Source organism: Pogona vitticeps, chromosome 1 (genome assembly GCF_051106095.1).
Source record: "Pogona vitticeps strain Pit_001003342236 chromosome 1, PviZW2.1, whole genome shotgun sequence".
NCBI classification, from domain to species: Eukaryota; Metazoa; Chordata; class Lepidosauria; order Squamata; family Agamidae; genus Pogona; species Pogona vitticeps.
The window spans coordinates 19,845,693-19,871,728 of NC_135783.1; the positions used below are offsets into that span (position 1 = coordinate 19,845,693).

At 42.2% G+C, this 26,036-nt stretch overlaps 1 protein-coding gene across 6 annotated transcripts in view; it reads left to right on the plus strand.

Moving 5' to 3' along the window:
• Positions 1 to 5,211: 5,211 nt before the first annotated feature.
• Positions 5,212 to 26,036, plus strand: part of PPP2R5D (protein phosphatase 2 regulatory subunit B'delta) — a 52,801-nt gene continuing 31,976 nt past the window's right edge. For 2 of the 6 annotated variants that reach the window (XM_072988917.2, XM_078382893.1), the window contains exons 1-3: positions 5,212 to 5,362; positions 8,889 to 8,999; positions 25,454 to 25,694. In XM_072988917.2, the coding sequence (XP_072845018.2) occupies positions 5,336 to 5,362; positions 8,889 to 8,999; positions 25,454 to 25,694 (379 nt within the window). In that variant the 5' untranslated portion in view covers positions 5,212 to 5,335. Of the gene's footprint in view, positions 5,363 to 8,375; positions 8,740 to 8,888; positions 9,000 to 25,453; positions 25,695 to 26,036 lie in introns of those variants that run through there. The other 4 variants (XM_072988919.2, XM_078382894.1, XM_072988916.2 and 1 more) reach the window with 2 other exon arrangements.

A 26,036-nucleotide genomic window follows, 5' to 3' on the forward strand; every position in this document is an offset into this window, starting at 1 on the left:
TATCCCAAAAAGTTCAACATGATTTTCTCCCTTCTGGCCTTGGCCAAGCTGCACAGTCTCAGGGCACCCCCAGAAGAGAGGAAATGTAAACCACTTCTGCGTACTCTTTACTTTGAAAACCCTGGAAAGGTTTGCCGTAAGTCAGAACTGATTTGATGGCACGTGATTATTATTAACTATGCTTAAGTGTACAATTATATGTGTGTGTGTCTACTCAAAAGTAAGTTCCTCTGAGTTCAGGTTCAGTTTCTCCCAGGTCATTTCATTTAGGATAGTAATTTAAGAGTGCTCCTCAGTCATCTAAAAGTACACTGACAGCAGCCGCCCATGTGTCCCTTTGAAGATCAGAAGCTGAGCTTCATAGATTTCATCACGCTTTTAATTTTGTTCACTAGAACTTTAAAAAAAAAATACTGTTTGTGAGCAGGGTTAATTCCAACGTTAACAGAACGAGGCAACCACTTTCCTGGGTGGCAACAGTAGGTAACAGCTGCCTCTTGCTTTTAAGCTCTCCCACCTTCCTGCTGAACCCAATAAATTAACCTACTGCCTTCAAGTGCACGAGAATACCCTATTCTGTTGCCAGTATTTTGATTTTAATATTATAATGAATTTAGTTCTATTTTAATATTTGCAAATTGAATGTATTTGCATTTTCTATTATTTTGTATACTTTTGTAAGCTGCCTTATGTTCCATTTCTGGGAAAAAGGTGGCAAATAAATACAATAAATAAATAAGTAAATAAAATACTGCAACATTTAAATATTTAAATTTCTTGTATGATGGGTTTGAGTTTACCTTGATTCAAATTTATCATGTTCCAAATATATATATTGTGCTTTCCTTTTGCTTCTGTATACATTGGAAACTAGATGTACTTTTAGCTTTAACCTATTTGCCTCACTAGCTACAAGTCTGTCCATATTTGTTTTTTGCTTTTCCCGAGTAACTGATTGAGTCCCTTCTGTACAGGAAGTTTCATCATCTAGAACTATTTTTTCCCCATTTTGGTTTGGATTGGACTGGATTGGATATTGTTTTGAGGGATAAAATATTCAGAGTAGTTTACCATTTGCTTCTTCTACACAGTACTAATCAGGGTTAGCTTAACTGTCACTGCTGTTTTCTATGATAGACCCTCCACTGGGACCACCTCCCACGACAGCTTCTTCTCAAAAATTGCCCTTCAAGAGCTTATCTGCCTTTATCACCATAGGGACCATCAATTTTTCTCTGCTGATACAACGGTTAATTCCTGAAGTGGATGGAATTGTGTTTCATCTTTGATGGTTCAACCTTGGGTGACTCTACTACAAGTGTAGACTGAAAATTGAGTTTGTCCTTTTGACAGTATTGTGGTCACTTTCCCTCAAACACTCAAAATCACACACCCCATGTGCATCCAAGAGAGGAATATACATTCTGTTTTGATACAAATAATTCTGTTTCCTTTTCACTGTCAAAATAAAGTGGATTTGAAGATTGTGCTGTTTTCACATTCATAATTATTTTACATCTTAATCGTGTCCCTTCACCATTTTACCCCCTTACAATCTTTCTGTACAGTATATGAATAGTGCACTTGGCACAGTGGTTAAACTGCAGAATTGCAGTCAAGCCTCTGGTCATATCCTGAGTTCAATCCTGACAGGCTCAGGTAGCTGGGTCAAGGTTGACTCATCCTTCCATCTTTTCAAGGTTATCAAAATGAGTACCCAGGTCGCTGGGGGGGGGGCAAAGTGCTCTTTGCATAATTATGTTGTAAACTGCCCAGAGAGTGCTTTAGAACTATGGAGCAGTATATAAGTCAAAACAACCACCACCACCTACTAATAGTTTTAACTGATTTTCTCTGTACTTTGACCAACTTGACCAAATGACAAAATTAGTTTTGGGGTTCGGTGTCACCATTATGCGGATGGCACCCATTATGCAGATGGCACCCAATTCTATCTCTCCTTCCCATTGAATTCCAAGGAAGCTGTCTTGATTCTAAACCCGTGCCTGATATCAGTACAGTACTGTAATGGACTGGATGAGAGCAAACAAACAAAACTGAATCCAGACAAGGCAGAGGTGTTCCTGGTCAGTCAGAAGGCAGGTAAGAGAATAGGGAGACCACCTGTGTTGGATGGATTTACACTCCCCCTGAAAACTCAGGTATACTCCTGGATTCATCCTTGAACCCTGGGTTCCCAGATTTTGGTGGTGACCAGGAGTACTTTTGCAGTTGAAACTGGCGCACCAGATGCACTCATTCCTTGAGATGTCGGATTTGGCTACAGTGACAAATGCCTTAGTTACATCCTGCTTAGATTACTGTAACATGCTCTGTGTGGGGTTGCCTTTGAAGATGGTCCAGAAACTTCAGCTCGTTTATGATGCAGAAGTCTATTGGCTGTGGCCAGTTATAGGCTCATATAACACTCCTCCTACAACAACTGCATTGGTTACCAGTTTGTTTCCAGGCCCAATTCAAAGTGCTTGCCATTAACTATATAGCCCTATACAGTTTGGGTCCAGGCTACCTGAAGGACCGTATCTCCCCATATGAGCCTTCTCAGCATTTAAGATCGTTAAAGGAGACTCTTCTCTTGGTCCTGTTGGCAGTGCAGGTACGATGGATGGGGACATGGGAGAGGGCCTTCTCTGTGGCAGCTCCCAGGTTATGGAATGCTCTCCCCCAGGAGATTTGGCTGGCCCTTCCCTTTTATCCTTCCACTGACAGCTGAAGATCCATCTTTTCAGGAAGGCTTTTAACAATTATGATTGAGTCCCTGAATGCTTTTTTAAAGTTAAGGTAGATTTTAACGTTTACTTGCTTTTAATTATTAAATTGTATTTTAATTAGTGTATAGTTTAATTGATTTTAATTTTTTATTATGTTTTTACAGTAATTCTATTCTTTTAATATTGGGAGCCACCTTGGGCCCTCTTATCAGGAGAAAGGTGGCCTACAAATAAAACAAACAAAAATATAAATAAATATTAACTAGGAGCATTCATGTCCACACATATTTATTTTCTAGATACTGTATTTGCATTAATAGACTAATCCTCAGTATTTTTAATTTTTTTGGTCTTATATTATTTCTCTGACAATCTCAGGGTAAAACATGATTCAGTTACAGGTAGGTGTTCTCAGCCTTCTTTCCATTTTCATCCACTTTTCCAGGGTGCCCAATACAGCAAAAAGGGAAGGTAATTTAAGACCCACTGATTTCAATTGATATGGACATCCAAGAATAGATAAGCAGATTAACACATGTGTGATGAAGAAAACCTTTTGTCCAATATACCAGTAACTATAAAGGAAGAGGCTAGTCTTTCAGTACATTGTGCTGAGAGATTGTATGCTAGGCTGTTAAATCAGCCCCTGGTCTGGTCAAACTTTCACTTCTAATTCACTCCCAGAAATAGTTTCCCCTGGGAAAAAAGGTAAACTCCCCCTCCTGTAAAACCTCAAGAGTAGCAGTTAATCTTTTACATTGATTGCAGCCGGCCACACTCCCATAGTATTTAATCTCCATTCCAAGTTTTGAAAACCAGGCTAGACTTTTGGCCATATCTGGCATTGGTTTTTCACATTGGGTGGTCATTGTGGTCCCCGAGGATCCCAAGGGCACAAAGTTGGTTACAGGACCTGCTGAAGTCTCCCACTGCTTGGGATCACAATGAAAAGGACTGGAGAGGACCGAAATGCAAACCTTGCAGGTAGAGAGATTTGTCCAAGAGTGGTCATAAAACAAGCAAAAGTAGGGTGGCATAGGAGACCTTTGACTGCATATTCCACTGAAGTACTCATTAAAAACCTGAAGGATCATAACTTCTCCTAGGCAAAAGCCAAGAGTATGGGGAACGCTGGGCAGAGAAAGAATAGCGATAGTGAAATAAATCTCATTCTTGTAAACTCCCTACTCAAGTTATGGGAGATACAGCTGCACCTCTTGATGAATTCGTATCTATCTGTTTCTCTCTGGAATCCACCTTTGAAGTTATTTTGCTCAAGGAGGGCCACCCCAATGTCAGACAGAGAGTGTATATACAGTTAAAGCAATTAAGTTACCTTGTTGTTCCACATCCTACAGAATCCAGAGATGGACACTTTGGCAGGGCGTCTGCACTCCCCAGCATTCCACAGGATAGAACCATGCCAGTGAAAGAGATACTGTACTGTTATAACTGGGTAGTATATATACACCTAGTGTGTCCTGGGAGTGTGAAGTGTTTTCCCATTGTTTTTGGATATTACTGCTTCTGATGTCACTTTTATGCTGATTTGTAGTTTTGCACAGAAATTGGCCTTTTAATCCTGCGTAAAATATTACGTGGCATTGCTAGCAAAACATGGGACTTCCCAGAGGTGCGTCTGTACAACATAGAGTCGTACAGTATCATAAAGCCCAAGACATGTATTATGACGCAAGGCTTTGTGGACTGAATCTCCTTCATGCTACCTCGTTAATCACAACCATTATCGTCATTCCTAGTCTTCTATCAGGCCTACTTGGCCTCATACTTTTTTACATTTTTTTCCAGGAAATCCATTCTACAGTCCCTGGTGGTATTCTTGAAAGAAAGGAAGGTCCTTTTTATAACCAACTCCTGCCTATGTATATCAGAACAATGACCAAAATGAGAAGCAACGAGTAAAATGCATCCACTCCTGTTAATTTTAAAAACTACAGCAATATTTTGTGTGCAAAGAATTGTAACTGCAATGCAGTTGTCATTCTTCGGAGTAGCTTCGTGACCATTTTCTCTGCGGGGCTGCTTGCCTGTCTGTGGAGGTTTCTCCTTGACAATGACACAGAGAGACCTGTGTGCTACATGCTACTGGGGGGGGGGGTCCTTTATTCCACAGCCGGCGTTTCTCTCTCCACCCCAACCCCCATTTCCACACACCCCTTTTGCAACTTCCTTGAAGCAGCCATAGTGACCTATATGCATATTCTGGCAGCTCAGAGCAGCCGGCGGCGGAAAACCTCCTCGCGTCTCCCCCACCCCCCACCTACCCCACACAACCCCCCGCCGCCAATTGTGGTGCTTTGCAAATTGACACCAACCTCTCCCGCCTCTTTGCTGTCTTTCAACACATCGCCGAGGCCCGCGGCCAATAGGAAAAATCGGCGCGGCAGCCTCCGTCCAATAAGCCGGAACAAACGAAGCGGTTGCCAGGCAGATTGGTGAAGGTAGGCCCAATGGGAGAAGAGCTCCTCCAGCGCAGAGGAGGGAGGAGGCGGTGGCGACGGGGAGAACCGAGAAGGACCGAACGAGGAGGCCGGGCCGGCGGGAGAGGCCGAGCGGGTCAGCCCGCTCTTTGAATATCCGGGATGCCCTACAAGCTGAAGAAAGAGAAGGTGAGGGACGGGTGGGGTGGGGGGAACCAAACGGGCTTGCAACGAAGCCTCCCCCCCCCTTAATGAATGCATGCATTTTTAAAAAAAGCCCGATGCAGGCGGCAAAAGACGGGGCGGGGGTATTGCTGGGCCTTGGCAGCTACTAAGCTCCGGGGCCTCTGCTTGGAGAGGAGCCTCCCACCCGCCTGCCCGGGGCCGAGGCCGTCGGCCAGCGGGGCGGGGGGCGTCTGCTGCGGCAACGGCGATCGCCTTTACCCTTTTTTTTTTTTTTGCACTTGCAACGAAGAAGGCATAGAAGACCTTTTTTTTCTTGGTCGTCGCAGGCTCGGTGGCCGTGCAACACCACCCCAACACACACCCCAACACACACACACACGATCGGCAAGCGAGCAAGCGAGCAAATGAGTGCACACACACACACCTGCATGCGGGGAGGGAGGGAGGGAGGGAGGATCTGGGTTTGCGACCCACACGGAAGGAGCGCTCGCGCAAACGCACCCGGGGCGGCATGTTGCCCAGACAATACACACACCAGATTGCAGGCCACGGGCGGGTTGCAGGCGCCCCGGCGGAAATGTCCGCACTCTGACGGGATCCTTGCACCGGGGGAGAGGCGAGGGGTGTGTGTGTGTGTGTGTGTGTGTGTGTGTGTGTGTGTGTGTGTGTGTGTGTGTGTTGTACACGCGCGTGCAAACGCGCGCCCGGGCGCCCAACTCGCCTGGTGGTTCGCGATAAGAGACGCCGTAGCAGGAGCCTCCTCGGCGGAGGAAGGGCGTCGGAGGGTCTCCTTCTCCTCCGTCTTTTTGCGGTTGCCGCCGGAGGCCCAGCCTTGCGGCGCTCCGGGCAAGAGAGGGAGAGGCCCCTGCAGGATGCCTCGACATTTCCTGGAGAGTGGAGGGGGGGGGAATGCAGTGGGGAGCTAGCCGTGTCTGCCCTTGGGGTACACAACGTAGCGATTAAGCGGGATGGCGATGGTGGGAATCAACCCCTTTCAACCGAAGGACGTGGAAGATGATGAGTAGACAGGGAGGGTGCCCATTGTGTGCTTTGTGCACATCGATTGTGTATTGGTGCCGAACTAGAGGATGGAGAAGTGTAAAGGCGGCTGCCCTGTTGGATGCATGCAGGCCTCCTTGGGCATATAGTGACCACCACGTATGTATTACACGTACCCACATAGGACAGATTGCCCCTCAATTTCATACTTGGGTATGAGGTTTTGAGACAGACACTGGATTTGTTGTTTCCATCTGTGGTACATCATGCCACACCTAAGAGCTTGAGGCAGATTTTAGCCTAGGTTCCCCGCCTCTGCCATTATCAGCCTGGAGAGGAGATCAATTCAAGGCCTTGTATATAGAGAATTACACTGCTCTTAATGGGATTTAAGAAGGAGAATGCAGCTAGGAGAGGGATGTGGCTCGCAAATCAATATTTAGTAGTAGTATTTTGTGGAAGTGGGCCAATTTGTGTTTCGTGGACTACAGGGCCCAGAATTCCCCATGCCGCCCGGGAATTCTGGGAGCTGTGATCCAAAAACACAATGTGCCCTTCTGCATTTTGTATGGGAAATAGAATTTACCTTTGTACTATGGCGAGATGCTGAAGGCCCTGCCCTTTTAGTAAAAACATCTGTAAAGGGCGGGTACTGAACTCTATGTCGTGAGCAGACATTTTTGAGGACCATGGCTTGTGCAGTTGCATATAGACATAAGGGAGTGGAAGACAAAGCTACTGTGTGCTGCGGAAGAACAAGAAATGCACACAAATTTGTATCATGCTGAATTCAGACCAGATACATAAGTTTTTTGTGCATTACAGAATGCACTCCAGAAGTAATGCATCACCATGTAACAATGTAGTGCTTTTGTCCAGTACGTGGATACATAAGTAGAAATGAATTGATCACTTGTAGAAAGGAAGAAGTCTTTATGGAGCACATGGGCATGCTATGTGCTCCACATGTGGCAATGATGAGCACAATAGAGTACATGTTTACATGTAGAAGGGGCTGAATTCAGTTTCTTCAGGTTGGGCTGGAAAAGATCCCATGTCTGAAACAAGATGGCTAGGTGAAATGGATCAGTGGTCTAAGTTGTTACAAGTTCCTGTGCATCATGGTTTATGTTTGTGATGCACGTGCTACAGAGCATGTGTGTTCTGTTGGAGCAGTATGTGAGAGAAGATGTGAGCCTGACAGCATAACCTATGCCAATAGGACCTGTTCAGCAATCACACCTCCAAATATTTGGTAACTCCTGAATTTGTGTATTAGAGTATCATTTGCCACAAATCCCCGAACATTTGTAGTTTCACAGGCTAGTTTTTCACTGATCAGTACTGCAAAATACAGGTAACATAACTTATTGTGATTAGCTGGGATACAGTTCATTTAGGCTGCAACACGTAAACATTTGTCTAGGAGTAGACATAATTGAATTATTTTCCTCTTACTGATTCATGAGCACCATAGTTTACCATAAAGCCCAAATTTTACAGTTTGGCTCCAAATTGCAATTAGGAAACAAGTTTTGAAGTAGCTTTCAGTTTCTGGTTTCTGTTATTGCAACTTTTTTGAACTATGCACCCTTCAGGTGCTTTGGACTACAACTCCCACCGTTGCCTGTTAGCTGCCCATTCTCGAGGGGAAGGATAGGAATTGTAATCCAACAAAGCTGGAAGGTATTCCATGGAGGAAGGCTGATGGAGTGAATTAAGCCACTCACTCCATCCTTCCCCCCCCCCCCCCCCCCCGTGGGCTAGAAACATTTCTGCCCTTCTTTCTACATATGGCTTTTTGTTGTTTAGTCGTTTAGTTGTGTCCGACTCTTCGTGACCCCATGGACCAGAGCACGCCAGGCCATCCTGTCTTCCACTGCCTCCCAGAGTTTGATCAAATTCATGTTGGTCGCTTCGATGACACTGTCCAACCCTGTGGCTCCCTGTTGTGACTCTATCATTCTCAAACTCCAGCCCTACTCCAGCCATATGCAATGCTTTGTAATCCGTTCCTTCTGCATCCCCACCCCCCCATCCTGGCTCTCTCTTTGCATTGCAAATGTCTTACCAAAAGACCAGTTTTTTTGCTAGCAATCCCTCTGCTTGGCAAACAAGCTCTTTCCCGCCTGGGGAGCGGCAGCAAAGGATCCAGCAGCTCTTCAGCCTGTTGTTCTTGGCTGTGGTTAAAGGGGCAGCTTTCCCCACCCAGTGGGTGGGAGGGGAAGGGCTTAGGGAGTCAGGCGTCCTCTGTGAAAAGAGAGAGAATTGATCACGCTTGCAGGAGGACTATGTAGATGATGGTTAGTCTGCTGCTGTACGGAGACTTTTCTTTTGGGTTGGGAGGAGTGTGCGTCTTGGGCACCAGCTTCTGGAGCATGGTATGCTTTAGAGGTTCTGTTTGGGGGCACGGTGTGTCTCCTTCTCAAGGGCTGGTGTTTCAGTTTTGTGATGTCAGTCATGAATTAGTGGACCATCGTATATGAATTTATGCTTTATTTGTTTTGTTTTCTTTTTCCTTTCCTCCTAGGAGCCTCCAAAGTCTACTAAAAACACTACAAAAGCCAGCAGTGGTAGTAGCAGCAGCAGCAGCAGCACTGGTACCAGCGGGAAAGATGGCGGCACAGAGAATTCAGACGAGGTCGGGCATTTATTCTGTGAAGCATTAAGTCCTTTTCTGAATGATGTAGAGTCCCTAGCAGACTGGCTTGGTTTTAAATTCAATCTGAATATTACACTTCTTGAAAGTGACTTTAAAGGGTGCAATCCTGTATACATTTGCTGGAGTGTAAGTCCGATTGAACACAATGACATTTGCTTCCAGGTCGACAACTGCATAAGATTTTACTTTGAAACATTTAGTTAAAGTTTCTATCTCTGCGCAGGAAGCAAGCAACAGCATCTTGCCTATATATTGTTGCTTTCAAAAAGAACACACTCTGTGTGTTTGTGTGTGTTTCTGTGCGCACGTATAGCAGGCAGGCGTACAGATCCAGCTAGTGGGCTAAAAGATGCTATGGTTTAAAATTGTCAGAATCCCCATTGCTAACATTTGAATTAGATAACACATGTAAGATGGGTGACTGAAGACCAGAGAGGTCTGTATCTGGTTCTGTAGACCATATTTCAAATGTCCCTAAGGAAGCTCTGGTGTGGATGAGGCATTGAAAAATCCCCATGTTCTAGAGCTCTCCAGAGTTATTTCATGTCCTGCTTCTGGTGTAGTAATTTGTTGCAAGTTTCAGGAATTAATTTTGGTGCTGGGAATAGGGGTGGAATTAGTAAAGGGAAGGTTTAAGTAAACAGGAGAAATTAAAGCCTTGAAAATACTGAGAAGTAATGTGAGTCGTTCTATTATATGCTTGTTTAGTAAGTATGGTGTCTAAGAGACTAAAATATGAAAGTTGAGTCTCGCTTTGACGGTGAAACTTTAAAGTGACTTCCAAGTAAGTTCCTCAGCTCCTAGAGCATCACCCATCCCCTATTTGCAACTTGGAGAAAGTCATACAGACCTATTATGCAGTGCTAAATATTATAGTGAGCTAATGTGCTGAAATATTCGGGATGCTTTGAAACAGTATGTAAATGTTGCTGATTATTTATGTGGTTTGTATTAGGAGCAGTAATTGCGATTATTTCCTAAGCTTCTTCACATCAAAAGGTGAGGCGTCTTAAGTAAATGGGACAGAGATTAAGACCAAAACATTGAGGGAAGTAAATGGAGCATGTATGTAGCCTGGAAAGTTGAGAGCCACCGAAAGCCCATTGGCGCACAGTATTAATGGCAAAGGAATATATGGGAGTGATGTATGTTTCAGTAGAGGGCATTAATTGAGTCGTCTGTGGCATAGAAGAATAGCCCATTGCAGATTGTTGCAGAACATGCACAAGAACGGCAAAGTTTCAGATTGCATCAGCTCCGGCTTCTAAAGCTTAAAAAAAAGGGGGGGAAGGGAAAAAGAAATAGAAAGCCTATATCTTTATCTATCAAAAAGAAGCATTTGAAGTAAAACAATAATAAGGTTAAAAACAGCAGTGGGACTGCAGGATATATATATAGTCTGTCTGTTTGATATAGACTAGTAATTGAGTTTAGACCAGGGAGACTTACTTCAAATTGGCCTCTATATCATATTGTCACTGGTCACTTGCAGACATGATAAGAAATGTTTCAGGCGCATTGTTCTTTGGTTCTTTAAAAAAAGTATGGAATTTGATATCTTTACTAAAACCTGAGAATTTTACCTTTTTCTCAGTTCTCTGTAGGGCAGACATCTAAAAAAAGTGAATGATAAGTTCCAAAGAATGGAAGTTTATTATTTGAGCATATGCACTTTTTGCTTGCTGCACCTCTGGAAGAGATCTGCTTTGTGTCTTTAGACTGAGATGATTGATTCAGTGATTTAATTTAAAATATTTTTATCTCGTCTTTGTCCTTTAAAAGGACCCAAGATGGCTTCCATCATTAAACTATAGTATTTAAAGCTAAAAAGAGTAAGTTAACAAATACTAGAAGGGATCAAGCAAATACCACACTCAGAAATGGTAAACAAAAGCAACACCAAAAATACATTCAAAGCAGTAAGGTACAACAATATATTTAAAAATCCCACTCAGGCAGCAATGCACTTGCTTGAAGTGAAGGGTCTTCGCCTGCTTATTGAGACTTCCAATGTTATGACCTTCCTTCAGAACAATTTAATAAGATGTTGCACTTGAAACGAAATCTTTCTTTCTTTCCTTTTTTATTCATATCAGAGCAGTGCACAATTTAAAATTATGGGAGTACTGTATATAAAATATACAGTAAAATTACATGATTAATGTATTGTCATTTGTGGTCCTAAAAAGGGCTGTTGGGTTATTTTATTCATCAGCATGTTTGCAGTGCAATGCTTCTGGAAGTGAAGGATTGGTTGGCTGCATATCTTTGCCCCGGGGGCCACCCAGGTGTACTCACAATGCATATCCACTCTTCAGGGAGGCTCATTCTATGAAATAATCACAAATATGAGAAGACATTTAGGAAGGTCACTTGGTGTATGTTGGGCTTCCAAGTAGAAAGAGAAACACTTGCTTCTGGATTGTTTAGGATGGAATTTTAGATTCCTCTTGATAATTACCAATGCAGGAATAAGGGCAGTGCTCCTGGAATAGCTCCATAACAATATTGGTCAAGGCTGGGGAAGTTTCTGTGTTATGGAGGCTCCTTTCCCATCCCCAGGACACACTGTGGGCTGTGTGAAGCCCAAACTATGAAACAGAAATTCAAAAAGAAAGCCAGAATTGTCTGGAAGTCCAGTGCTAGTTTGATAAAAATGCTTTCTTAATGTTAAATATGTAGAAAGATGCAACCTGTTTAAAAGGGGAACCATGGCTCCTGGACATTACCATTTTTTAAAAAGAAAAACTTTGATAATGTTGGGGTATAAAGCTCTTTGTAGCTTGTGGGCCTTGTGACTCACGCTTTGTGGAGGCAAAAGGTTTTCCTTTCCCAATTTTGAATTGCAGTGGTCATAAGCACCAGCTTTTTCAAAGTCATATTCCTTTGTTCTTAGTGATTAATTCCACCAAGGGTATTGCGGGAAGCAAAGCATTCTAATTTTTGCGGTCATAAAAGCAGTTGTTGAAGGGATGGAGAATCTGTGACCTTAAGGTCACACAGTCTTTGGTATGATTTAGAAAGGTTTCTGTAAATGATCAATTCCAAGCTCTGGAAAGACGGAGCAAATCCCTATCCCTGGAGCTGAGAGAGAGAGAGAGTATATGAATGGCGGAGAAAGGAAGACATGACTCCCACCAGGCTTTGGCCACATCCACTTGGGAGCATGTTGTTGTTTAGTCATGTCTGACTCTTCGTGACCCCATGGACCAGAGCACACCAGGCCCTCTTGTCTTCCACTGCCTCCCGGAGTTGGGTCAAATTCATGTTGGTAGCTTTGATGACACTGTCCAAACATCTCATCCTCTGTCAGCCCCTTCTCCTCTTGCCCTCATACTTTCCCAATATCAGGGTCGTTTCCAGGGAGTCTTCTCTTCTTATGAGATGGCCACATTTTGGAGCCTCAGCTTCAGGATCTGTCCTTCCAGTGAGCATTCAGGGTTAATTTCCTTCAAAATGGAGGTTTGTTCTCTTTGCAGTCCAGGGGACTCTCAAGAGTCTCCTCCAGCACCACAATTCAAAAGCATCAATTATTCGGTGGTCAGCCTTCTGGGAGCATAGGGTGCCTTAAAAGAGTGCTTTTGCAGGAATGGGATTTTTGATGAAGAAAAAACACACACTCCTGTTTTTTAGATTTGAGATTTAGATAGGGTGGAACAGAGAGAAACGCAGAACAAAATGCCAGTGATGTTTTAAAGACTTCTGAACTTTGGAGGATGTGTTTTACAAGCTGCGTGAACAGTTTATTCTCAGATGCTATATTTATCATACAGAAAAAAAGATGAAGAGTTGAAGCCAGGCCCCTGAGAAATAAATTAGCCATCACGATGCCACAAGATTTTAAGTTTTTGCAGGGGTTGAAAATAGTAGCAGCACTGCCACCTAGGTTTGCTGTCAGTACTGCTATGATTATCATTGCTATCGTCATGGTTAGCATCATCAGCGTCATCATGATTATGTGATATGATTATAGTACATTTGCCAAACTCGCCCTATTGCCAGAAATCTTCACATATTTTTTAAACACAGTTTTTATTGATGATCACTTTAATATCTGATGTGACAGCTGGCTAAAACTAGCATTGAAAGTTTCTGAGAATAGAGGTGTGCGTGAGGGACAATTTGCTGACTTTGGACTAAGGAGTTAATTTCATTTGGAAAACTATTAGAAAGAATTAATGTTGGCATCCATTAGGAAACTTTCAGTTTTTCAAACCAAATGGGAAAAGTGTTTCCTAGGTGCATCCAATTAATTGTTCAGAAATCATCCCTGGAGTTTGTGAAATGGAAAACAAAATCAGAACAATTTTTTTACCTGGGAATTTTTCCAGATATTCGTTCAACAGGGAAAAGAAAATATGCAAATTAATGAACAAGTCGTGTCAATTAGCAACTTGTTCTTTGGACTAAAAGTAACTAGGTTAGTGAATATGTTGAAGATGCTGAGAAAATGTCTGTTTTATGTTAGAAAGAGACGTGCAGTCATTTGCAGGCACAGAATGATTTCTGACAGTTATTAAGAGGTGTGCAGCTATATAGAGGAGAATGCTGCAGTTATCAGAGCAACCATGTACTGCACTATCAATGCTGTGCAACTTCTGACTCTCCAAATGTTGTTAGTTTGCAACTCCTTGCCTCAGGCTATTATGTTATAAATGAGAACAAAGAACACCCTGAACCAATTCACAGATGCAAAGGTGCCAAGAGCAAAACGATGTTCCTTAACGATGTTGCTTAACGATGATCGGTTCCCTGCTTCGGGAACTAATTTTTCGCTAGACGATGATTTTAAAACAGCTGATCGGTGGCTCTAAAATGGCTACCCGCTGTGCAAAATGGCTCCCCGCTGTGCTTTAGGACGGATTTCTCGCTTTACAGGCACCGGAAAATGGCTGCCCTATGGAGGATCTTCGCAAAACAAGCAGGTATTTCGCCCATTGGAACACATTGAAACGGTTTTCAATGCATTTCAATGGTTTTTAAAATTTTGCTTGAAGAGGATTTTGCTTAACAGCGATTTGAACAGAACGAATTATCCTCGTCAAGCGAGGCACCACTGTATATAGTTTTGTATGGCATTTTGACTTGTTATTATTGTGTGATTTTAATTGTTGTGAGCTGCCTTGGGTCCCTTATGGGGAAAAAGGTGGCAGACAGATTGATAGATCGATCAGTGTCCAAGTTCTCAAGCAGAGATTTCCCCTGCCTTAATGAAGCTTCTGGCAAGAACAAATGGAAACATGACTACTCTAGCTTGCCAGGAGAAGGGGAAAATGTGATATAAAAATCCATTGAAAGTGTGGAACTTTTTATTGCACCAGCACTGGTATAAGTTATCCTAGTATTTTGTTGTATAATTCCTGAGCTATAAGCCCTCGGTGGTAGGCCTTGCTTAGAAGTCTACATATAACAGCAAATGTTTGGCGTGGTGACTGGCCATTGAGTTTAGGAAGCTCATTCCCTTGATGAAATGCAGTTGATGGTACAAATGTACTGGAATAATTTAATAGCACTGCTGTTGGAATGGACACATTTTTATACCTTGGGGATTGTTTTATGGCTTCAGAAAGGGCACAAGCAAGCAAAGGCAGAGCACAAAGCTATTTTTGGAAGTGTGAAAAGAATCGGTGGAGATTGTCTGGTGATTTATAATTGAGAACAACTATCCAGTGGATACACAGTTGGTTACAGAATCATACTCAGAGAATGTTTATCAATGGCTTCTTCTCAAACTGGGAGAAGGTAACAAGAGGGGTACCACAGGGCTCAGTTCTGGGTCCGGTGCTCTTCAGCATTTCTATTAATGACTTGGATGAGAGAGTGTATGGGATGCTTATCAGATTTGTGGATGACACAAAACTCGATGGAGTAGCTAATGCCTTGGAAAACAGAAACATAATTCAAAAAGATTGTAATAGACTGGAGCACTGGACTGAAAGCAACAGAATGAAATTCAACAGGGGTAAGTACAAAATTCTACTCCTAGAAAAAGAAACCAAATGCACAATTACAAAAAGGGGAAGGAGCTATGAATTATTGTAGATCACACGCTGAATATGAACCAGCAGTGTGATATGGCTGCAAAAAACGTTAAATGCTATTTTAGGCTGCATTAACAGAAGTGGAGTTTCCAAATTTCTGTGAAGTACTAGTTCCCCTCTATTTGACACTAATGAGATTTTGTCTTGAGTACTGTATCCACACCACTCTTTAAGAAGGATGCAGACAAAGTAGAACAAGTTCAAAGGAGAGCAACAAGGATGATCAGGGGGACTGAAACATTTCCCTATGAGGAAATACCGAAAGAACTGACCATATTTAGCTTTGAGAAAAGAAAAGTGATATGATGGCACATAAACTGCCATACAGAGGAAGGGCAGGATCAGTTCTTAATCATTCCAGAGTGCAGGACATGCAATGATGGGCACAAGTTACAGGAAGCCAGATTTTGGTTGAATATCAGGAAAAAAAAACACATCCTAACTGTTAGAGAAGTATGACATAGTTAATTCCCAATCTGGTTTACCTCAGAGGTTAGATTATAACTCCTAGATTCCCTCACCATTAGCCATGCTTGTCTGGGTTATCTGGTAGTTGAAATGCAATGGTATCTGAGCCCTCAAGGTTTCCTTCTAAGAAAGGAAAACCACAGGTTAATTGAGGTAGCAGCGGCTGGAATGCTCCATTTCACACTGTAAGGGCAGTTTCTCCTAACAGTCCTATTTCTGAGGGCCTAGAAATGCATGGCTTTTATCTCAGTGTTAGTTCTTGAAGATGTCTTTGCTTACGTTGGCTTCCTTTTCAACATTCTTCCTTACCCATCCGTTGGCCTTTCAATCCGCTGCTGTTGTTTTTAACCACCTTTTCAAGGCTGTTCTTTTATTTTCTGAATGTGAAAGTATCCTCAGCTGTACTTGCCCTAGAAAACAAATCAGGGGTTTCCTACTGTTGCTCTGCCCAAGGCCACTGGGAGAGAAAGCCCTATTCAGCCATTACAGAATGCAGTTCCTTCAGTAGGCTTAAATGAGAGTTCCCTCCTTTGTCACTTTCTTCCCAGTCTCAACAGGAGTAGCTCTTACTTGCCTGTGCATAGACAGGAGCAAGAACATCACTTCAGACTTTTCCTCGTTTGTGTGGAGAAAGTGACAATAGAAATGGTGCCCCCCCCAACTATGCTGGTTTTTATAACATCTGAAAGGATTTCCCCTTATCCTCAGCCAACATGACCCGTGATGATTGTGGGCATTGTTAGAGGCCCTAGCTGGATGGGAAAGGCTGGCCAACATTGTCCACAACTATTACTCTCTAGTGCTGTATAATAGTGTTATATTTTTGCTAAAAAACACTTTTTTATTAGGTAAAACTTTCTTTTTAAAAGTATTTTACTTACTTTAAAAGGGATATATTTTAGTTTCCCCCTCTCAGTGTTTCTCTTGTTATTCAGGGGAAAAAAATGGAGAAGCTATTACCCTATTTCCCTGAAAATAAGGCCTAGTATGATTTTTCAGGATGCTCATAATATAAGCCCAACCCCCCAAATAAGCTCCAGTTAAGTGAAACCCTGCCCTCCACCATTGTGCAGCAACTAGAAAAAGATGACATGACTGTAAAATAAAACATCCCCTGAAAATAAGTCCTAATGCATTTTTGGAGCAAAAATTAATATAACACCGGGGAAACACGACAGTTAGTTAGTTAGTTAGTTAGTTAGTTAGTTAGTTAGTTAGTTAGTTAGTTAGTTGGTCTGTCTCCTCCCTCTTCTTCTTCTTCTCTTCTAGCCTTCACTTTTCCAATCAGGAGTACAACATGTAATGAAGAGATTTTGCAGCACCTCCTACACATACATGCAGAACTGCTGTTAATCCTGCGAGGGGCGATCTTGCTGGTACAGGTGCAGAATTTGGTCCTGAGACTGATAGCCAAGGAGGGCAGTTTTCCCTGGGACTGATGGAGGAGAAATGTAAAGATCCTGTACACCAGGGGTTTTAAACTCAATTTACCTGGGGGCCGCTGGAGGCAGAGTTTGGGTGAGGCTGGGCCGCATCAGATTATCCGCCAAGCGGAGCAAGAGCCTGAGGAAGCTGCCCAGGAGTTTCCTTAGCCGACAGACAGGTGGGCTGGCTGGCAGGCTGCAGTTCTGGATGGAGGGTGCAAGAGATGCTGTCTTGGGAGAGAGCCGGTGAGCGAGGCAAGGCTTTTTTTTTTACTCTTGACAGCAGAGGATGTGTGAGCGCTTTGGGGGGGGCAGGCAAGGTGAGGGCCACAAACTATCATCTGGGGAGCCGCAAGTGGCCCCCGGGCTGCATGTTTGAGACCCCTGCTGTACACCATGGTCCTGATGAAAATGTGACCTCTTTTGGTCTGCCGCTGATCGCTTCAGCAACAATTTTAAAAGGCACATCAAGTAGTGAGTTGTGTCATGTCATGTTTTAGCCCAGAAATTAAGCAATCTTTTCTTTTTCTGAAAAGCCCTGAAAATCAGGGTCTCTTCCCCCTTGAAGTGTGCACTAACCTTTCTGCAAATGTATTTCTGATAAAAGTTCACCCATTTAAGATGCAATTTAGATGTAACAATTCTGTTTGTTGCATTGAAATCTTTGCAGCCTCTCTCTTAACAAAATAATGAAAATAGCCCCCGATGCCCCTTTCTCCTGGGCCCGGTTGGCAAACTGTGTTAATGGTGTGATCCCATCAGGAACCTTCCGTGAACCATGTTTGTGGTATTTATTTTAAGCTTGTTGTGTTGTTGTTTTTCTAAGGAGCTTGATACAATGTTCCCTCTCATCTTTTAATATACTCCATTCAAGGTTCTGGAAAGGATGAGCTGAAAAGTGGCACAGGCCCTCGTCAGACTCATAATGAACTGGCTATGAGAAGAGCTTATTAATATGCAGAGGCGACATCATGGGCTGGCGAGGTGCCCCACGGGCCTTGTAAGAGAAGAGGGCAGCAGGTTCTGGGCAACGGAAAGTGGGGGCACATGCCATCCACTTCCAGATGTCTTTGGGAAGTATTGTGATGTGCCATTTGCTTCCCGCAGCGCTTTTTCTGATCTCAGGCCTCTGTGGGCTTCCCCTGTTTCTTCTTACAGCAACTCCCTCACCACGCCAACCCCATAATGCCTTTTCTTCTCCCTATTGAGGGAAGGCATACAAGCTCGTAGGAGAAAGCTTCCTCTTTTTTTGAAGCTTCTTTATTGCAGTGTTTTGAATTAACCTGCGAGTTGCTAAGGGTTGGATTTGTGAGGCAAGAAATGAAGTTAGAGCTGCTGGAGGGCTTCCAGTGAAACGTTCTGCCAGCCCTTGGTCATTTAGTTTGGGTTGCAAAATGAGGACAGCTTTCAGGGGCTGGATGTTGTTTGGAATTCTGCTTCATTCTTCATTCTGTGCTGTTCTTTCTTTCTCTATTTCTCTCTGTCCTGTGAAATCCCAGCCTTTTCAGCCCTCTTCTCATCTCTTGATATATTTGTTTACAGCAGCACCGGTGTAATCCCCTCTGCTTTCTTGTTCACCAGGTTTCTGGAAAGCATTGTGTATGTGGAAGAGAGAGAGAGAGAACTTGGAGAAGTTACTTTTTTGGAGTCTGACTCACAGGCTAGCCCATAATGGCTACATCATGGTAGATTCTGGAACTTGTAGTTCAGCAAGTAACTTACTTGAGCTCTGTATGCTACCATTCTTGCATAGCCTTTCTTTCTTTTTTCTTTTTTTGCTCTCTTCTTGCGTGATTTTCTCAATACATATTCAGTTCTTTGTTATCTGATCTGTTCTATTCTGTTTGATTATCATCAGTTGGTTAGGTCTTTGGTGGCTCGATTCCTCCTTTCCTACAAATATTGCTATTCCAGCCTCATCATTAACAACTTTATTCATGATTATAAATCCACAGTTCACTCCTTAAATCCACCCCAAAAGCTTCAGATTGAACCTGTAGAGGAAGGAGTTTTTGAAGTCTGAGAAACTGCCTGTAGGAAATCTTGTGAAGAGCTTACTAGTTCTTTCCTTCATGGAGTTTGGGAACCAATTCTCCCAGTTTCCAAACAAGCTATTGGGAGAGTCCGACTGAGAAGAGTTTCACATAAAGAAACAAGTTCTAGAAGAACTGTCCAAAGAAAGAAGGTGTAAAGTGGTTGAGATGAAGGAGAAGCTTGAAAAGGAAGTCCTGCACAAAGGATACCACTAGTAATTACATTCAGGACTTACTAGAATGAGGTTTTGCTGAGATGCAAAAACATTAGTCAAAGGGTCTGCTCTGTAGCTAAGTGCAGTATGCCTGATTGCATGCTTAAAGTCCCAGGTTCAGACATCTGTGTCTGCAGGTTGAGTTTAAAAAGAATCCAGCCAGAAAATGACTCCAGAACCACTGCTCATCAATGCAGATGATACTGAGCTAGATGGGCCAGTGGACAAGATGGGATATTAAAGGCAACTTCTTGTGTGGCTATTGGCTGGAGAACTCAGTGAACCTGGGTGGTTGGCTGGCTGCAGAGTCAGGAGTTTGATTCTCCACTGTGCCTGCCTGGCAAAGGGCCAGCTTTTGTGGCCTGGGGCAAAATGTGCAGTCCCAGAGTGTACCCAAAGAAGGGAGAATAGTCTACCACTTCAGGGTAATCTAATCTTCTGTTTCATCCGTTTCATTTTCACTGATAAGAAGACCTACCCTATGTAAATGTGAAATTATCCTCTGTGATTAGAGTCCACTTACTAACAAGCATACAGATGTGAATTTAAACACACCCAGGTCTGAGTCATAGATGGCATGTTTGTCGCTAAGGTTTCTCTAGTCTCAATGACTCTCAGCCAAATGCATGAGATATTTCCATTTGGAAGCACAGTAATGTGCTTAATTGATGTGTAATGACACAAAGGTTCGGCTTGTGGTAGGTGGATCTGTGGAAGCTTGCTCACACCTGCAGCAGGTGGGGACTTGCTGCTGTAATCTTCCAGTTGGGTTACTATAAGGCTTCATAAGGAAAAATTACCTGGAAGGTGCAGATAGGCTGAATGCATCTAGTTGCTCATAAATGTTTCCAGACAGAATTCATTTATTCATTTATATATATATATATATATATATATATATATATATATATATATATATATATATATATATATATATATATATATATATATATATATATATATATATATATATATATATGTGTGTGTGTGTGTGTGTGTGTGTGTGTGTGTGTGTGTGTGTGTGTGTGTGTCTATCTATCTATCTATCTATCTATCTATCTATCTATCTATCTATCTATCTATCTATCTATCTATCTATCTATCTATCTATCTATCTATCTATCTATCCCGCCCATCTGGTATATCATACCACTCTGGGCAGCTAACAGCAAGGATATACAATTAAAATAAAAATACGTAAACATAATAAATGATAGATAGAAAAAAGAAAGAAAATTAAGTCAAATAAAATGCTGGCAGGAGGGAAGGCCTGGGTGTAGAGCCATTTTTAATTGTGTTTTAAATGTACCCAGCGTAGGGGCCGCGCGAATCACAGGAGGGAGATTGTTCCAAAGGCGAGGAGCCATCGCCGAGAAGGCCCGGTTTCGCGTCTTTTCCCACCGGGCCTCCCTCGGCGTCAGTCTCCTCAGCCTCACCTCCTGGCTCGCGCGGGTGATCCGGGTAGATCTTGGTGGGAGCAGGCGTTCCGCCAAGTATCGAGGTCCCAAACCGTTTAGGGCCTTATAAGTGAGCATTAGAACTTTGAAGTCGATGCGGAAACGAATGGGCAGCCAGTGCAGTCTGGCCAGGATAGGAGAAATGTGATGGAATTTTCTCCCTCCAGTAAGGAGCCTGGCCGCTGCATTCTGCACCATCTGAAGTTTCCGCGTCAACCTCAAAGGCAGCCCCACGTAGAGCGCGTTGCAGTGGTCTAATCTTGAGATCACTTTCCTTCCTTCCTTCCTTCCTTCCTTCCTTCCTTCCTTCCTTCCTTCCTTCCTTCCTTCCTTCCTTCCGTCCGTCCGTCCGTCCGTCCGTCCGTCCGTCCGTCCGTCCGTCCAAGTGTTGCAGAATTTAAAATTATGGACTATATAAGTAAAATTAAAAACAAATCCAAATGTCAACATAATTATACTATTTTTGACCAGAAACAGGCTACTTCAATAGTGTTATCCTGACCATATGCTAGATCTTCTTTTGTATATGTTGTGAGGCATCAATTGCATGCACACAAGTGCTGCATAGATTGAATTTCTCCACAGTCACAGAACGTTTGTCTTATATTGAAATAGCCCCGTCTTACTTAATTATTCTTTAGCAATTCTTTTGATTATTAAGTTGCTGTAACACTGGTTTTTGAGAGGTACAGGTTGTTGTGAGCCTGATTCAAGATACCTGTTTTGACTTTGCACTTTCATGTAGATTAAGACTCAAATACCTCCAAGGTCACAAAGATGGGGAAAATTTTCTTTTCTGAATTAGAACTCCCAGAATCCCCAGTCTAAGCACTGTCTCTCCAAATTTCTTTCCTATCTCTGTAAATCTAATTCTTGTTATAGGAATCTGCCTGTGTCTTAAGATTTTCTACAGGAAACTCTTGGTGAAATACCTCCCACCTATTATGCATTAATGTGGGAGAGAATTTTCTTACATCATCTCCATTGATAGATAGCTCAGTGGTTTAGGCATCTGGGTGTGGAGCCAGAGGTTGGGAGTTCGATTCTCCACTGTGCCTCCTTGACAGAGTCTGGGCTTGATGATCCATAGGGTCCCTTCCAGCTGTGCAGTTCTAAGATTATATACGTTTATAGAAGTTTGACTTGAGCCAGTTTTACAATCCCTTTGATGTCATCATAAAACCTTTCTGTTTGCTTGGTTGTTTTAGCTGGTTCGTTTGCCCATTTACATTTTACTGCCTTTGAATTGCTTTATTATCTCATGGCGTTTGCTTTTTGTTGTACTGGGATTGCATGAGCATTTCACCATCTTGTTTTGTGTGCAACACTTATCTTTGGATGAAGGAGAGAAAAAAATTGGTGGTGGTAATGGGAACAATAGTATTAATATTAGTAGTTGATTGACAAGAAATACTGTAAATGAGGTATTTGCATGGGAGCCAGAGCTTTGTGAAGAAAAGATGCTGATCATTTTGGTCGTCTGCGAAGGTTTAGTCTTTGCCTACCTCCTTGCAGAGGATATGGTTTAATTTTCTTTTTCAAAGCACCTTTTAACGTGTGCTATTGTGTTATAATAAAGAATGCAGTTCCTAAAAGGCAGGGACCAGCCAAATGGGAAAATGAAATCTTATGAACAGAAGAACCATCATGAAGGATCAATTCCTGTCTAGTCTAGCATTCTCCTCACAGAGTGCCCAACCGGATATAAAATAGGACAAGAGGGCAAGCGCATCCTTCCACGGTGTTCCCCAGCAGCCAACATTAATAGGCATTTTACTGCTTCTGATACTGGAAGAGATGTATAACCAGCATAAGCAACAGCCATGACAATAACATGCAGAAGAAAAGAGCAGAAAATTCACCCAACTGTGGCTTAGGATTGGTTGCCTCTTCCCTGCAAAATTATATTAAGTCAGTCACTAATTAGAACAGGTGTCACATTCTTGGAAGAAACAAGAACAAAATTTGGTGGGCCCACTTCTGTGTATGTTGTCAGAGTTCATGGAAGAAACAAAGGAGTGTCAGATAGCTGATTTTCTTTGTAAGAGCTATTTTCTCATGGGTAAACTTTCCAAAAAATAGTTCATGCCAAACTTTAGTTTGTCCCTGAAAAATGGTTTAAGTGCCATCCCAACCAGAATTTAATCCTGGTTTCTGAATCTGGTTTGCTGGATGAGTAGAAGCCATACTTGCTTGATTAGATAAGATGATAAGCTGCGGACAGGATAGGTCCAAAACATTTTGCTATGTAAGATCTCGCAACAGATGAAAATATCTTTCACCTAAAGCAGGATGGATAGTTATGCACCTTTAGATGATTTTTGGCCTATAGCTTCTAGCATAAGTAACCAGTAGAGACAGGCTAGGGCCCAGTTCAATGGTAGATTTACTTGTACCTGTACTGAAAGGAAAAAAGAGAGAGAGAAAGGACGAGAATTGACAAATGCAAAAGGATGACAGTGCTCATAAGTTGAAACCTCATGTTACTCATTCACATAACACAAAATCATGATTTGGAATAATGTCTGAACCATCTTTATATTTCCCTTGAGAGTTTCTGAAGATCTCAGTTATCTGCAACATATGCTTTGGACTGCTGTTAATAACATCGAGAAACAATCAGAACTTAAGAATTTGTATAAAAATTGAACAGCATTATTATAAAAGTGTGCTGTAAATCTACTCCATTCATAATTTATACAGTGGTGCTTCGCTAGACGATGATAATCCATTCCACTGAAATCGCTGTTTAGCAAAATCATTGTCTAGCGAAAAGCATTTCCCCATTGGAATGCATTGAAACCTGTTTAATGCGTTCCAGTGGGGAAGAATCGTCGTTGTCTAGCGAAGATCGGCCATAGGAAAGCCGCTATTTTGCGAGCGCGGAGGGAGCTGTCAAAATTGTCGTCTAGCGAAAATTGGTTTGCGAAGCAGGGACTAAACATTGTCCAGTGAAATTCCCCCATAGGAATCACTGTTTTGCGAATCGCTATAGCAATCGCAAAAAGGCAATGTCTAGCGAAAAAACTCATGCGGGTTAACTGTCTAGCAGGCACCACTTTTACTTTAGATAAAACTATCGACCATAGTGGTTTTATTATGTCTCACATTGGGACTATATGTGGAAATAACAGCATTTCTGACTAGACTTCCTTCAGATATTAAATTACGGTATTTTTCTTTCTATAAGACCTACTTTTTCCTAAAATCATTACCCTAAACAGTTAGGGTATTATAAACAGAAAATTCGTTTAAAAATAGTGCTGTGCATTCAGGGCGAGGTGGAGTTTGCGACTAATTATCTCAAAAGCGAGAGCTCTTAAATTTGAGCAGATAAGTTTAAATTAAATAAAAGTCCAAATACCAAGCTGTGTCTTGTTGAAAAATTCTTAAGCATGATCTTTTGTCCCAGTTTTTCATAAAAAGTCATAAATTTCTCAGTCGAACACAGGAAATTAACCCTCATTGGATTGGATATGTCTGAGTATATAAAGAATTCTAAATTAGTTAGCTTTGTTGTTATCCGCTTCAGAAGTATCAGCATCCAGCAGATATTGCATCTGCATTTAACAATCTACAGAATGTTGCAGATAAAAATTATTTTGTTTGCATTTTTTATAGTTTAAAAACCCTCAGAGATTTTTGGAATTCAGCATCTGTTATTTATTCAATCCCCCCTCTCTCTTTTAATATGTTAGTCTAATGAAGAGTTCCACAATCTCCAAAGCTTGCACATGAATGTATATAGTTCAACCTAACAAGGAGATCATCCATATGTTGGTTTTCGATTTTGTTTCAGAAACTGTGATCATTACTTCTTTCAAGTAACCTCTTTATGGGACATTGAGAGCTCCTTCTGTCCCTAAACTCTTTTCATTCCAGATTGTCATTTTAAGAATGCCACTTCTTCCTTCCTAGCACAGGCAATCAAACCAAGAAATCTCTAATTCACAATAGTGTCCCATTTATCCAAACTGGAAAAGTGATAGAACAAGTCAGGATATTAAATCAGTTTCAAACTGTGGCTTAATAACTTTGCTTCTTCTAAAGGAGGAAAACATTATTCCCTGTCTCAGAGAAAGAAATAATACAACTGTAGTCCCACCTAGTGTAGATTTACTTGAATCAGTGAGATGTATGTTAATAGCTATAGTCCAGTAGTAAGTCACAATTAGAGTAGGCCCATTGAATCAGTAAAATTTACATAGGTGTTGATTCACCAAATCCACACTGATTCAGTGGGCTTGGTCTAGTTATGACTTACTGATGGATTTCAGTGTGAGCTAAGAAGTCTCATGCATTAGTGAATAAAAATAAATTTAGCCGGAAGTATAGTTGATGAGAGGAAGGGTAAGGAAAAGGTAGATTTGGATCTGCTGCTTGATGACTGGGTGGTTTGTTTCTGTCTCCCAGTTGTCATCCAAATGAAAAAACTAAAGCACTCTTAACCTCATGTTAGTATGATTTAGGCAAAAGAAGAAATCATTGTCATTGTAGCTAGTTCATTGGAAGCTGGAGACTTTTGTTTATGTACTGCAAATGTTCAAAGATCTACCTGTTGATCCCATGATGTGTTCTACTCCTGGATTCTGATCTACCTTCCTCTCCTTGCTTGCGGAAGCCACCAAATTACACCATCGGTAGCCAGTATTCAGCATTTTTGAAATCTCAGTGGTGGTAGTTGGGTTTGAACATTTATTTCCTTATATAATTTATTCTCATAAATTTTTACTCTGTAGTGACTTGTATATTTCTTTCAAGCAATTCTATATACTTTCTTGTGTTCTGTCTTCAGGTCCAACAGCAGCAGCAACAACAACAGCAGCAGCAGCCGCCACCGCCGCAACAACAGCAACAGCAACAACAACAGCAGACCTCAAACAAGCGTCCTAGCAACAGTACCCCTCCACCAACACAACTGAATAAGATCAAGTATTCAGGGGGACCCCAGATTGTAAAGAAGGAGCGACGGCAGAGCTCCTCTCGTTTCAACTTGAGTAAAAACCGGGAGCTTCAAAAGCTTCCTGCCCTTAAAGGTGAGAATGGTGTTTTCCCACAGGTGTCCCTGCCAAATGAGAGGAAATTGGTATTTAGAAAAGAGTGTGTGTTTTCATTTGTGGCACTTCATTCAGAGTAGGGATGTACAGTAGTGCCTCGCTTAACGGGCGCCCCGTTTAACGACGAAATCGCATACCGGCGAACTTTTTGTGATCGCATTGCGATGTTTTAAATAGGGAAAAATCGCGTTGCAATGATCGGTACCCTGTTTCGCTTACCGATCATCGCATAGCGATGATTTCCCAACAGCTGATTGGCGGTTCCAAAATGGCTGCCGGGTAAAAAAATGGCCGCCCGCTGTTTTCTGGGACGGATTCCTC